The sequence below is a fragment of the Sapajus apella genome, unplaced genomic scaffold (assembly GCF_009761245.1).
Source record: "Sapajus apella isolate SASKATOON/1434 unplaced genomic scaffold, GSC_monkey_1.0 scaffold83, whole genome shotgun sequence".
Classification (NCBI taxonomy): Eukaryota; Metazoa; Chordata; class Mammalia; order Primates; family Cebidae; genus Sapajus; species Sapajus apella.
Genome location: NW_022437023.1, coordinates 2,801,171 through 2,815,320, shown reverse-complemented (window position 1 = coordinate 2,815,320; position 14,150 = coordinate 2,801,171). Strand labels below are relative to the sequence as shown.

The window sequence follows — 14,150 nt, the reverse complement described above, 5'->3', positions numbered from 1 at the left end:
TCTCCTTTTAAAACTATCAGATCTTGGCCAGGTGCGGTGACTCACACCTGTATCCCAGCACTTTGGGAGGCCGAGGCAGGTGGATCACCTGAGGTCAGGAGTTTAAGACCAGCCTGGCCAAGATGGTGAAACCCTGTCTCTACTAAAAATACAAAAAAATAGTCGGGCATGGTGGTGGGCATCTGTAATCCCCAGCTACTTGGGAGGCTGAGGAAGAATTGCTTGAACCTGGGAGGCAGAGGTTTCAGTGAGCCAAGATTGTCTCAATGCGCTCTAGCCTGGGCAACAGAGCAAGACTCTGCCTTAAAAAAAAAAAAAAAAATCAGATCTCATGAGACTTATTCACTACCATGAGAACAGTATGGGGGAAACCACTCCCATAATTCAATTATCTCCCACTGGGTCCCTCTCACAACACGTGGGAATTATGGGAGCTACAATTCAAGGTGAGATTTGGGAGCTACAATTCGAGATGAGCCAAACGACATCACCCAGCTAACTTCTTTTTTGTAGAGATGGGGCCTTGTCGTGTTGCCCAGGTTGGTATCGAACTCCTGGCCACAAGCAATCCTCTCATGTTGGCCTCCCAAAGTGCTGGGGTTACAGGCCTGAGCCACTGCACCCAACCTTTTATCTCTTTTATAGTTTTAATAATATAAAACAGTTATTTCCTGTATAAGAGTCAATTGTTACATTTTTTTGAGATGCCAGAGCTCTCATTTCACTGGTTGTTATGTCTATTTGTTTTCCTGCAGGCTTTTTTTGTATCTGCGATTTTTTGGGAATTCTCTACTGCCTGTATCCGTCCTCCAGAAAGGTTTTGCGTCTGCTTCTGTCAGGCTTCCCAAGGATACTACCAGCTCAGGACCCCGTTTCTTTCTTTCTTTACAATAAACTTTCTTTTTTTTTTTTTTTTTGAGACAGAGGCTCTGTAGCCCAGACTGGAGTGAAGTGGTGTGATCTCAGCTTACTGCAACCTCCATCTTCTGAGTTCAAGTGATTCTTCTGCCTCAGCCTCCTGAGTAGCTGGGATTACAGTCATGTGCCACCACGCCCAGCAATTTTTTTTTTTTTTTTTTTTTTTTTGGTATTTTTAGTGGAGACTGGGTTTCACCATGTTAGCCAGGCTGGTCTCGAACTGCTGACCCCAGCTGATCTGCCCACCTTGGCCTCTCAAAGTTCTGGGATTATGGGATTATAGGCATGAGCCACTGTGCCCGGCCATCTTTCCAATAAAATTTTAATTTCAAAATAGTTTTAGGTTTATAGAATTATTGCCAAGAGAATCTTTTTTTTTTTTTTTTGGAGACAGAGCCTTGCTCTGTCTACAGGCACCAGGCTGGAGTGCAGTGGCACAATCTCGGCTCACTGCAACCTCTGCCTCCCAGGTTCAAGCAATTCTCCTGCCTCAGCCTCCCGAGTAGCTGGGACTACAGGCACACGTCACCATGCCCAGCTAATTTTTGTATTTTTAGTAGAGATGAGGTTTCACCATGGCCAGGATGGTCTTGATCTTGCCAAGAGAATCTTCTAAGTCTCCTAAGTTTGCTTTCTTCTTTTTTAGTTTAAATGCTTGATTCAGTTGTCCTAAGCATTATTAAAAAGAGACCAGGTGACCAACTGCTGTCCCCGAAGTTTTGTTCCTGAGTGAAAAGCAGAGATCCTAAGGCTGTGGATGGAATACTGGCCATGCCTTTCCCTAGCTGTGACCACAGGCACACCCCTTAATCTCTCATTGTGCTTCCTGCTTTGTAAAAATGGTTGGTGATAATATTTACCTTGTAGGGTTATGGTGAGGATTAGAGGTGATGTTATGTATAATGCATGGTACAGAATAGCTGCTTCATAAGGAATAGCAATTAGTGATAGTAACAGAAGGGGCCAGAGTGATACGATGCTCTTCGCAGCACCAGAAGCAAGGCAAAGTGGTGAAGACAGCTTCAACTCTCTAAACTGAGTGAGAACTGGTTATTTAGTATACTGGATTCTTACCTCTTCAGTGCTGGGAAGAGGACTAGCCTTAACAACTGAAACACACACTGTCTTTGGCTATTTTTCCCCCACTTGATAGTGTGGGAAAGGATGAGGAGGTGAGAACAGTAAACCAGAAGATTCTATCATAGTAAAGGCTACCAATTTCAGAGGTGGCCCGGCTCCAAGCACTCCTTTTTTCCTCCTTCTCCTCCTTTCCTCCTGTTCCCCTGGGACTATCACTCTCTGGACTGAGATGAACCATATTGGACCTGATTGAATTCAGACTGCTCTGCCGAGATGACCAGCAGAGAGAGAGAACAGGAGGCAAGTGCTGTAATGACCATCTCTCAGCTGTGGGCATGTGGGATCCCTCTCGCTGGGGCTGGTGCCTGTGCGCTGTGCTAGTTGCTTGCCTGCAGACACTTGGTTCAGTTCCCACCTTTCCCCATATACTCTATACTGCAAGGGCTGGAAGTCTACAAACTGCACTTCCTAGACTACCATGCATTTTTCCCCGCAATGGGAGGTAAAAGCAACAGACTGGAAGATAGGAAGAACAAAGAATCCTTTGCTTCCCCAACCCCCAACTCTGATAACACTTCTGGCAGGAGCAGTTGAGACCAGGCTGGTCCCTGCCCTCCCCTGCACCCAGGTTGAGGTGTGCTCACCTCAGAGCAGAGCCAGAGCACAGCTGGGCATGCCATGTCTGAGCAGAGCAGAGCCCCCAGGCCTGCACGGGCAAGGGGCTGGCTGGAGACTCAGAGCACAGACGTAGAGCTAGAGAAAGGAAGAAATAGAGCAAGAGAAATGAATTATGGGGCTACAGCACCCAAGCAGTGAGGTTCAGGGGCAGCAGTGGTGGTGGCCCTGGGCACTCTGGTGGCCCCATACATGCTGTACGTGAACTCAGGCTCCAGCAGTCTGGTTCTACCGTCAAATCAGCTGGTGACTTCAGGCTCTTGGGTCACTGCAGTGTCAGCCTGTGTTCTAGCAATGGTGGCCCCTGAATGATACCATTTTCCCATTCGGCCCTGGAGGTGAGAATGGCTTCCTGCAGTTACTCATCTCTGGAGGACGTCTATTATCCCCCCAACGCCATGGTTCTTTCAGCACTTCCAATACTTTTGTAACAACTCCCCCTAGTACATCCCCCATTTGGAAATATTTAGCTGTAGTTTTTTCATTACTAAATAAACACACTCTGTTACATACCCTGACCTGGCCTCACACTGCAGGCAAACCCATGGCTGTTGGGGGCTGGGCTCAACTGGACCTGTGGGAAGATGGCACCTCAGGAAAGACAGGGGAGAAGTGGGTGGCAGCAAAGGAGAGGAGAGCGTGATCTCTTGTGGTGATAAACTGGGTTTATCTATTGAGTCCTAAATCCGCCTCCTCCAGGGGTCTTCCTATCCCCCAGACCCTCAGTGCTCTACCTGGTGAGGCCAGGACACCTCTGTCCCCTCACACCCCAAATTCTCTCTGCAGGGTGGAGATGGCACAGTCGTCCAAACTCCTGCTGACAAGTGGTGAGCAAAGTGAGGTGGAGACGGGGGAGGGCCTGGGCACCCAATGCCTCCTTTGCCCTCCAGCGCTGGATGTGGAGGCAGAGTGGAGCCCCCGTCAGCCCCAGGAAAACCACGCAAGTAACTGAGTCAGCTTCCAGTCAGCTCTTAAATATTTAAGTCCCATTTATTTAAAGTTTTGTCAGTCTGTGTACACTATTTATATTAAAAACACAGGAAGCTGGGGCTCCTAGCAAAAATATACATTTCAAATTTGGAGATTGTTCAGACACTGAGAGGAGCTGTTTCCGCAGCACCAGACCCGGGTGGGGGCAGGGACGCGGCACGTGGCAGGGAGTGGGAGGTGGGTCCCAGCAGCCATCCCTTCATAGCCTTGGCCTGAAAGGGAGCACCCCAATCCCTGTCAGTTGGGTGGGCAGGGAGCGGGAAGAATCTTGCCAGCAGAGTCATCCTGGGGCACAGAAGAGAGGCCGTGGTGCCTGTAGGGGCACGAGCAGGGCACTTCTACCTAGAGTCACAAACAGAATGACCCCTTGGGAGGGAGGACCAGGTAGGACCCAGGAATCCTGGGCTTGAACCCCAGCTTTCCTACCTCTGTGCTCAGAGACTCCAGCCAACCTCAACCTTGCAGGCCTGGGGGGCTCTGCCCTGCTCAGACATGGCAGGCCCAGCTGTGCTCTGGCCCTGCTGAGGTGAGCATGCCTCAACCTGGGATCAGGGGCAGGAAGGGACAGCGGTGTGGGACTGGTCCCACAAGGTCTGAGGTCACAGAGGCTGTGCAGGGAGACTTCTAGGTGGCCAGCTGGGCTGAGTGAGTACGGGGGAAGGGGGAGGCAGCAGAGCTGCTGGGACAAATGGATATCAGAATGAACAGGCTCAGTTTATCCCGGGAAGTTCCCGCTAGGAGCAGGTGCTCAGCTGACCCAGCAGGACCTGAAGGAGCCCTGCCTCTCTGGAGACCTGGCCCAGCCCTGCCTACCCACGTGCAGGCCCTCTCTCTGGGCTCTCACCGGCCTCAGAGATGGAAGGAAGATGCGTGGAGCTTGCAGGTAAAGTGATTTCAGTGCTTATGTGTGTGGCTGGAGGGACAGCTCCAGGGAGAGGGGGGCCTGAGCTCCCGTGGAGCTGGTTAGAGAAAGGAGCAGTCGGGTGTGAGGCCAGGCCCTGGCCCTGGGTGCCGACACAATGTGGGTGGCTGCTACTGGGCAAGGGGGCAGTGGGGGTACTGGCGGAAGGCCTGCCCCAAGCTCTTCCTGACCTGACCCCAGACTCAGACCCCGAGTCCTCGGGACAGAATTGGGTGTGCTGCTCCCTCCAACCACCAACCCCAACTCCTTCCCTTGAGACTTGCTCCTCTTCAATGAGGGGGGACCCACCTGGAGGGAACCCTGCCTACTTCCAAGCTAGGAGAGTGCCGTCCAGCGGCCAGTGCAGGGGGCCGTCAGCAACACTGGCCTGGCAAACCAGTGTGAAGAAGACGGAAAGACGCTGGGTGTCAGTGCGGCTGAGATGTGCTGCTGGAGCAGCGTCAGTTGGCTCAGGGGTGGCCTCAGCCTCAGGGGGTCAATGAAGTCTTGGGGAGGCATCTGGCTCTCAGCCTGGGCCTCCTGCCCACTGTCCTTGACAGCAGGGACCCCATGACTACAGGCTGCTGCAGTCAGTCCAGGCCATGCTCAGCTTCCCCTGGAACCCAGGCCCAGAGAGCTTAGTGTTTCTTTGGATGTCTCAAGTCTTTTGCTCTAAGACAGGAGACAGAAGTGAGGAACCTAAGCCTAAAGGTGCAATGATGAGGCAGAGGACAGGCCCCACTCCCCTCTGCTCCTGGGGAAAGGGTGTGCAAAAGCAGAGGTTCTGTTCTATGCTGCTGGTGAAATAATACAAACCATCTCACAGAACAAGAAAGGAGGACAGACATGGGGTGGATAGAGAAAGGGAGGGCAAGGGAGGAAGGAAGAGAGAAACCTACAGAAAGGAAAAACAGAGCAAGAGAAATTAGAAAAGAAAGAAGAACTGAGAGAGGGAGGCAACAAAGTCAGGAAGAGAGCTGGCTGGAGGAAGTGGGAGACAGGGCGCAGGGATCCAGAGGTCGTGGGTGTCATGTGTCTGAGCACGAGCGTGAGACTCCACTGCTCCAGGCCGGGTGTGCAAGGGCTGGTCAACAGGAAAGTCACGTGGGTGGGCCCCTCCAGTGCCGGCCCCACTGGAGCCTGCAAGGAGGCCTGGGCACTACACTTAGTACATGTCCTTGTAGATTTCCTGCAACAGGGGGTGCAGTGAGGTCTCGGTCTCGGTCTTCTTGATCCGCTGCATCATCTGGGCGTGCTCGGTGACCAGCTGCCGCAAGTCAGCCATCTTCTGCAGCAGCTTGGGGAAGAGGTACTGGGCATCGGGGTGGTTGGTCTGCAGGTGGAATTCGAGGGCACGCAGGATGGTGTCCTGGATGGCCTCCACCTGTGGCACGTTCATGAGGCCTGGTCGGTCTGTGGGGACACAGGACACATCAGGGAGCTAAAAAAAGGCAGTGGAGCTCCCCTACCCCCACACCAGGAGGTGATTTGGCCCAGGGGACAGTGGGCCTCCTTGGCCGTGACAGACCAAGCCCTGTCCCGCCAGCGATGCTCCACTGGGTGTTCTAGTCTCCCTGCCCCTGGTCTTGATCCACTTCTTTTTTGTTTTTTTGCCAATGTTATCTTTTCCCCCTGATTAGGCAGCACAGTATCATGGTTAAGAGACTCAATGCTTAATTCAAATCCTGTGTCTGCCACAGCCTATTGATGAGGCTGTGGGCAGGTCACTGGACCTCTCTGGGCTTCGATTTCTCCATGTGTAAAATGGAGAAAACATTCTTCCTGCATGGGGTTGTTGTGAGGATTAAGTGAGTTATACTCAACGAAAAGGAACCAGAACAGTGCCTGGCATGAAATAAACTCTAGGCCACTGTTAGTTAGCATAGTTATTGCTGTATTTATTGTGCTGGAATTTTTAAAATGCAGAGAAAATGCAGACAATTTCTCCACCTCCACATTAACATGACAACATACTGCCTGCTAGTCCTTTTCCTTTTTTTTTTTTTTGAGATGGGGTCTCACTCTGTCACCCAGGCTGGAGTGCGGTAGTGTGATCTTGGCTCACTGCAACCTCCACCTCTCAGGTTCAAGCGATTCTCCTGCCTCAGACTCCCAACTAGCTGGGATTACAGGCACACGCCACCACATCTGGCTAATTTTTTGTATTTTTAGTAGAGACGGGGTTTCACCATGTTGGCCAGGCTGGTTTTGAATTCCTGATCTCAAGTGATCTGCCTGCCTTGGCCTCCCAAAGTACTGAGATTACAGGTGTGAGCCACCACATCTGGCTTAGTCTCTTTTCTATCACCACCTCCATGTACATACGTAATGAGATGGAGCTGATCCGGCATGCTCGGTTAGTACCTGGCATGTTCCACTGCCAAGATCACACCGACACTCCCCCACACTGTCAGAGCTCAGGCACAGTGCCCTGCACTGAGGGCCAACCCTAGGGGGACTGGGTGTGCGGGGCCAGCCCACTTGCCCCACTCTTCACTCACCTCCACACAGAATGATGGCTGCAATGAACAGGGCCAGGTCACTGTCGTCAAGCTCCAGGGCGTTGAACTTGACAGCAAATTCGAACTTGGGCTCAATGATGTCACTGAAGGGCTTGCGGAGGCTGCGCAGGAACTCACGGGTGACAAAGCCACTGCCGTTGGCTACCAGCAGCCCATCCTTGTTGACAATGGAGGCCAGCATGGCGAAGATGGCCTCGTGCACGCCATATTTAAGAAGGGTCACCTGGTCATTGAGGAAGAGGCTGCTGAAGCTGGGGATGCTCTTGGCGAACTCAGTGAGCTCCCGCACGGTCTCCACTGTGGTGCACTGGCAGCGGTAGAAGACGTGCACGCTGATTTCCTTGTAGGGTGGCAGGCCGTTCACCAGCTGCTTCCACACCAGCCCCTTCTCCGCCTGCCACAATGTCTCGATGTCGTGGATCACAAAGGGCTGAAAACCAGGCCCCATTAGAGACCAGGCCTCGGAGGACCCCCGCCCTGTGCTCCCCATATTCCCTGCCTGCACCATGAAGCTGAGGGAGGGAGAAGGCCTGGCTCTCCTGGGAGTCAGGTAGGCAGCAGCGGGGCCCAGAGCCCAAGATGCTGCCAGGCCAAGCAGCAACACTCACCGGCGTGTGGCTGGCTTTGCCGGTGAGGATGCTGCGGGCCTTCTTTTTGGTCATGTTGAAGTTTTTCAGGTAGGCATTGTAGATGTGCTGGGAGAAGGCCTTCAGGTCGGCCACCTGTGGGTTGTACTGGCTCTCCTCATTTGCCGTCAGCCCCGCCACCAGCTTCCTCTTCTCAGCCTCTGGCATCCGACCAAAACGGATAGCTGCACAGGGAAGGGGGCAGTCAGTAAGGAGCCCAGGCAGGCCCCAGCACCTCTGACCTCCCCATCCCTTTACAGGTGTATGAGCCAAATCCTTTTGGAGCCCAGGCCCCCAGAAGCTCTAGAGTCAGCAAGGTGGGAATGTTGGGGATACCCTTCCAGATCGCAAGCTCCACAAGAGTGATTTTTTGTGTGTGTGTGAATTTTGCAAGAGCAGTGATTTTGTCTGTTTTGTTCACAGTGCCCAGCACACAAGGGCTCTAACTTACTGAGTGACTGAGCTACTCTGGCTGAGGTAGGGGCATCAGAGTGTAGAAATCGGAAGACCGACTTTGGTGACAAAGGCCTGGGCTTGAGTTCCAGCTTGGCAGTTTACTAGCTGTGTGACTTGGGGCAGACTCCTCCTTCCCTTTTCTTTTTTTTTTTGAGATGCAGCCTTGCTCTGTCACCCAGGCTGGAGTGCAGTGGTGCAATCTCAGCTCACTGCAACTTCTGCCTCCCAGGTTCAAGCAATTCTCCTGCCTCAGCCTCATGAGTAGCTAGGATTACGGGTGCACGCCGCCAAGCCTGGCTAATTTTTTTTTTTTTTTTGTAGCGATGAGGTCTCACTATGTTGCTCAGACTGGTCTTAAACTCCTGGGCTCAAGCTATCTCCTGCCTTGGCCTCCCAAAGTGATGGGATTATAGGTGTGAGCTATCGCACCTGTCCACTTTTCTTTTTTAATCAGAAAAATGAGGCTAATACTTTTTAAAACTTACTGAGTTGTTTGATCAATTAAATAAGAGTCCTCACATAGTAAGCACTCAAAAATTGTCATTAGTAATTGAGTAGGATATGAATGCAGCTTCTCTCAGAGTGAGGAGAGGGATTCAATCAGTTCTGAGATTTCCTAGGAAAGGGGTCAATCCCAGACCTGCCAGAACCCATTGCCCAAGAGAGCTGCAGATGGAGGGCTGAGGTCCTGCTACCCTCTAAGATGCAAGGCAGTTAGGGCATCCCTGGCTAAAACTGGCCAAGCAGCTAACCTGCCCATGGAGATCACAAGAGGCTCTTCCCTGTCCTCTGAGGATCTGACCCAGAGGGGTACTGAGGGGACAGGTGGGCTTTGCATATCCTACCCTAGGAGTCTGAAGACAAGGCTCTGCAGGAGGCCTGGCACATGGAGCAGAGAAGGCTCTGTCTCCTGGGAGTGGCTGACCTCCAAGAAACTTCTACCTGGTTCCTGGCAGTTGACAAATGTGGTCACTTACTGGTTACTGCCTGCCTTCTATAACCAAAAAGAGCTGAGGGGATCCTTGGCCTTGGCAGTAGCTTTCATGCTGTGTCAGGTCATCTGCGACAGGCTTGAGGTTCTGGGATTGGTGTTCCCCAAATTGTTCAAACTGGCATCAATTCTCAGTTCCCTTCTGGGCCAGGATGGGTAGACCTCAGGTACAGGGAGGAAGAGACTACCCGAGGCCTGGGACCCATGGTAGATGCTGGCAGGCTGGGGGAAGTAGCAGGTCTTCGGCTCTAAGACCCAAGGTCCAGATCAGCAAAGCCAAGCCAGCTGCCAACAGCCATGGTGCTTCCTGTGTGCCAGGCACTGCTCTGCAGGTGCCCCCTCTGGGTTGCCCTAGGGCTTCCTGGACCCTGGTTTCAGGCTCTCCGGAGCCAGCGGCCCTGTGTTGCCCCGGCCGGCTCTCACCGTTGTGTGACATGCCCAGTGCCAGGCATTTCTGGAAGCGACAGTACTGGCACTTGTTCCGGTTCTTCTTCTGGATCTTGCAGCTGCGCTCACACTTCTCGTACTCCAGCTTCATGCGGATCGTCCGACGGAAGAAGCCCTGAGGCACCAAGAACAGGTGAGGAAAGGCCACCAGGAGGGGGAGGGAGGTTGTGCCAAGGGGCCCGATTATGCATAAGATATGAATACTCTTGAAATCTGGAAGTAATGAGGGGAATTTTTTTTTTTGAGGGGAAATGGAGAAGAAAAGAAGTAATTCTAAAGTTCTGATTAAAACTATTTTAGGCTGGGCACAGTGGCACACCCCTCTAATCCCAGATACTTGGGAGGCTGAGGCAGGAGAATCGCTTGAACCCGGGAGGTGGAGATTGCAGTGAGCTGAGATCGGGCCACTGCATTCCAGCCTGGGTGACAGGAGCGAAACTGTCTCAAATAAAAACAAAAAAAATAAAACACACAAAAAAACCCACAACTGTTTTACATGCCTAAAGAAGTTCTAAAGTAAAGCTTCTTTGTTGAGAACAGGCACAGTGGCTCACGCCTGTAATCCCAGCACTTGGGGAGGCTGAGGCAGGCGGATCACCTGAGGTCAGGAGTTTGAGACCAGCATGGCCAGCATGGTGAAACCCCATCTCTACTAAAAATACAAAAATTAGCTGGGCGTGGTGGCATGTGCCTATAATTCTAGCTACAACGGAGGCTGAGGCAAGAGAATTGCTTGAACCCAGGAGGCAGAGGTTGCCATGAGCTGAGATCGCACCACTGCACTCCAGCTTGGGTAACACAGTGAAATTCCATCTCAAAAAAAAAAGCTTCTTTGTTAGTTTGGTAACATAAGACTGTCTCATGGCTAACTTGATTTCTTCATAAATGTATCTGGTTCTGTGTATTTTTGAGGTGGTGGTTTTAATAAAATAATCTGAGTTTTGATGGGTGTGAAGTTAGGAAAGATCCACAAAGATCACTGGAAAAACAAATGTCTGTCCTTTTTTCTCAAAGAGCCCCTTTTGAGCCTTGAGAAACCAGGAAACCCAGACCTCAGGTAAGACGACGGCTCAGCCCAAGACTCTCATTCTGTCCTGCCTGCCTGGTTCCCAGGGGGACACAATCACCCACAGAGGTGGGTCAGCACAGGTGCCTGGCAGGTCAGGCTTGACAAGGGAACCCCTTCTCTCCTGCAGCGCCCAGAGCTGAGGTCTAGAGCCCAGGGGCCTGGCTGCCTCCTGGGCAAGAATTCTGCAGTGGATACAGTTAGGGCCCCACCCAGAGGCAGGGAAAGCTTTGTGGAAGGTCAATTCACCATGTGACCAGAGCCTCAGTGGCTGGCCACCGCTCCCCCCAGTCCGTACCTTGCATCCCTCACATGCATGAACGCCGTAGTGGAAGCCCGATGCCTTGTCCCCGCACACCCGGCACTCCATGTTGAGGCTGCCGCACGAGGCCCCGTCACAGCCCATCTGCAGCTGGTCCCGCAGTGAGGGTGGAGAGGAGCTCCGGGAGAGGTCTGCAGACATACGATGGAGGAACAGCTCCAAATGCTGCCAGGCCTGGAGGCCAGGGCGTGGGAACAGCCCCACAGCCCTCGGCTCAGCCACTTAACAGCTGTGTGGCCTCAGGAAGTCAACCTTTCTGAGGGCCAGTTTCTTCACCTAGAATAGGTGGGTATTGACAGCTTCTCTGGGAGGATGGGCAAAAAGTCTCCACAGCACTTCCCCCAGAGCCTAACATACAGAAGATGTCCAGTACATGCAGCTATTGCCATCCAGGCTGGGCCAGAGGAAAGCAAGAGGGAGAAAACAGACAGAGAGTCTTCAGACAGCTCTTAGGAAGCAGCTCTCCTGATTTAGAGGTTGCCACTGCGTGGCCCAGGTGGAGCTGTATGCAATGTTTTTCAGGAACTGCAGGACTGTAGACCTCTGCAGAGCCAGCCCCCCCGCGCTATCCCCCACAGGAAGTTCTATTCTGGCATAGACTCCAGGGATGCTGTAAACAATCTCTCAAGAAGTTCAAATTTAGTCCCATGAAACTTCTTGCTTGAGCAGAATAGCTGAGGTATCAGTCACATTGATTAAGCAACACACTGAATTTCTCCATGTTTTTCTATCAAATGTATATACAGCCAGTGCTCGGCTTACGACCACCATTGGTTCCGACAGACCGGTGGTAACACGATTTGGTCGTAAGTTGAGTAGGCTGTATGCACGCAGAGATGGTAGTGCTGCCGGAAGCTGGTCCGCACTGTCGTACGCCCAGCTGGGCAACGTTTGCGCTGCCAGACGCAGAGCAGTCGTGGCTAGCGATTGTGGTCGTAAAGTCGAATGGTCGTAAGTTGCATAGTTCGTAAGTCGATCAATACCTGTAGATGTTTGAACCATCAGGTGTTGAGTGTGTCAGTGAGGAAAGCAGTTGGCTAAGGCTATGACTTCAGGATACACCTGCTGTCAGATGACTTCATAAGAACTGCTAGGAGTCTCTTTCCAGTGCCCTATGGACACTCAGACATGATCTCTTTGCTTTGGAAAGGGGACCTGAACCGAGTGAGCCTCAGATTCCTGACTCCTAGCCCAGAGCTGGTTTCTTGGCCCCACATCCCAACTGTCCTGCCTCTACTGTGATGACCGTCCAACCTCTGCACTCTTCTCTGACGACTGAGCAACCTGCTCAAAAGCAGGTGCCAAACCTTCAAAGCAGAGAGTCAGACTGAGTAGGAGGGCACACTAGGGGGACCCGAGCCACAGAGATGAACCCAGGCTAATGTTTTCCAGGCCTGCAGGAATACCTCTCTACTACACAGGCCAAGCAACCTCGATTTCCCCAACATGGAAGTAACTCTCCACTGCTACCAACCAAAGCGCACTCCATCCTTCCCACACCGTCTCCCCACTCCCCAACTCCCCCTTGGGTCCTAGGAGTAGCAGCAGGAAAGCCTCCTTCCTCTATCCTGGCCACAGGAGGGGGAGCACAAGAAGCACCCAACCGAGGCAGAGAGGACCCAGTGTGCTGCTCCCCTCCTGTCTGGTGAGGTTTAGGGGTGACACAAGTCACTGGTCCCTAAGTCAGTCTTGTCCTGGCACCTTAGCTCCCAACTTCAGTTACTCCAGGGTGTGTAACTGCTCCTCTTGGCCCAGACAGGGAGTGGGCTCCCTCCATTTCTTGGGCCTAGGAGGGAAAAGCTGTGCTCTGGGAGGCTGAAGCTGCTTTGGTCTTCTCAGTAGCCTTGGTCAATGCCTGGCATTCTATGTGTGTTCATTGTTGGAAGCCACCTATTAGACATAAGGGTCACAGGGCAGGAACTTTGTCCACCAGGGCACAAGTGTGGTCTGGCACCGAGAGCTGTGTGGGGTGCTGGGCACACAGCAGGCACGCGGTAGTTCTCTGCTCGACTGGCAGTCCTCAGGCTGCTGGCGTGTCCTGACCACAGCACCAACTGGCTGGTGGGGCTGGGCAGGATCTGCCACTCCTGGGGGCATTATGACAGGAACAATAAAACTCACAGCACTGGTTGTTGGGAGAAAAGGAGATAACGTGACGGAAACCCTTTGTGGACGCCTGTGCACACGCTGGCGCGGGCGGGGGGAGGTTCTGGCACTTCCTCCTTGAGTCTGTGCAGTCTGTGAGCATATGCTCACGTTGTGGCACTTCTTATAATTTTTTGTGGCCTTCACGTCTGCTTCCTGTGCTAGATTCTGCATGTCTCTACTCACGTTCCCTTTGGGTCTCAGAGCTCATTTCTACCACCGAGTCTTGTCCACAGTGGCCAATACCCTCAGATTATTCACACCTCCTAGAGGTGCCTTCCTCATCCTCCCTGTGGCTGTGGAACGTCAGCAGATGTCTAGTCATTTGGTTGCTGTTGGCATTGCACATGACAATGCCACCCTGTGTTCACTCAAAAGACACATGATCAGCACCTTCTGTATGTAGGGCAGGACTTAGACCCTGCCCTCAAATAGCTGAGGTAAGAAAGAGGTAATGGCTGGGTGCGGTGGCTCACGTCTGTAATCCCAGTACTTTCAGAGGCCAAGGTAGTAGGATCACCTGAGGCCAGCAGCAACACAGTGAGACCCTGTCTCTACAAAAAGTTAAAAAAAAAAAAAAGTTGGGGGTCATGACACCTGTCTATAGTGCCAGCTACTGAGGAGGCTGAGGTAGGAATATCCTTAAGCCCGAGAGAGCTATGAATGTACCAGTGTACACCAGCCTGGGTGACATAGCAAGATGGTCTCTACTCAAAAAAAAAAAAAAAAAGGCCAGGTGCAGTGGCTTACACCTGTAATCCCAACACTTTAGGAGGCTGAGGCAGGAGGATCACTTGAGCCCAGGAGTTCAAGACCAGCCTGGGCAACATAGTGAAACCCTGTCTCTATAAAAAATAAAACTAGCCAGGTGTGGTGGCACATGCCTGTGGTCCCAGCTACTTGGGAGGCTGAGGTGGGAGGACTGCTTGAGTGTGGGAAGATGGCTAGAGCCTTGGAGGTTGAGGCTGCAGTGAGCTGTGATTGCACCACTGCACTCCAGCTTGTGACAAA

General features: G+C 52.3%; 1 protein-coding gene across 4 annotated transcripts in view; it reads right to left on the bottom strand.

The window, feature by feature from the left end:
• Window positions 1–3,637: 3,637 nt before the first annotated feature.
• The window catches only part of PPARD (peroxisome proliferator activated receptor delta), an 84,551-nt gene continuing 74,038 nt past the window's right edge, over window positions 3,638–14,150 (bottom strand). For all 4 annotated transcript variants that reach the window (XM_032253511.1, XM_032253510.1, XM_032253512.1 and 1 more), the window contains 5 exons: window positions 10,971–11,125; window positions 9,583–9,721; window positions 7,695–7,897; window positions 7,066–7,516; window positions 3,638–5,977 (listed from right to left, as the gene is read on the bottom strand). In XM_032253511.1, the coding sequence (XP_032109402.1) occupies window positions 5,730–5,977; window positions 7,066–7,516; window positions 7,695–7,897; window positions 9,583–9,721; window positions 10,971–11,125 (1,196 nt within the window). In that variant the 3' untranslated portion in view covers window positions 3,638–5,729. The remainder of the gene's footprint in view (window positions 5,978–7,065; window positions 7,517–7,694; window positions 7,898–9,582; window positions 9,722–10,970; window positions 11,126–14,150) is intronic.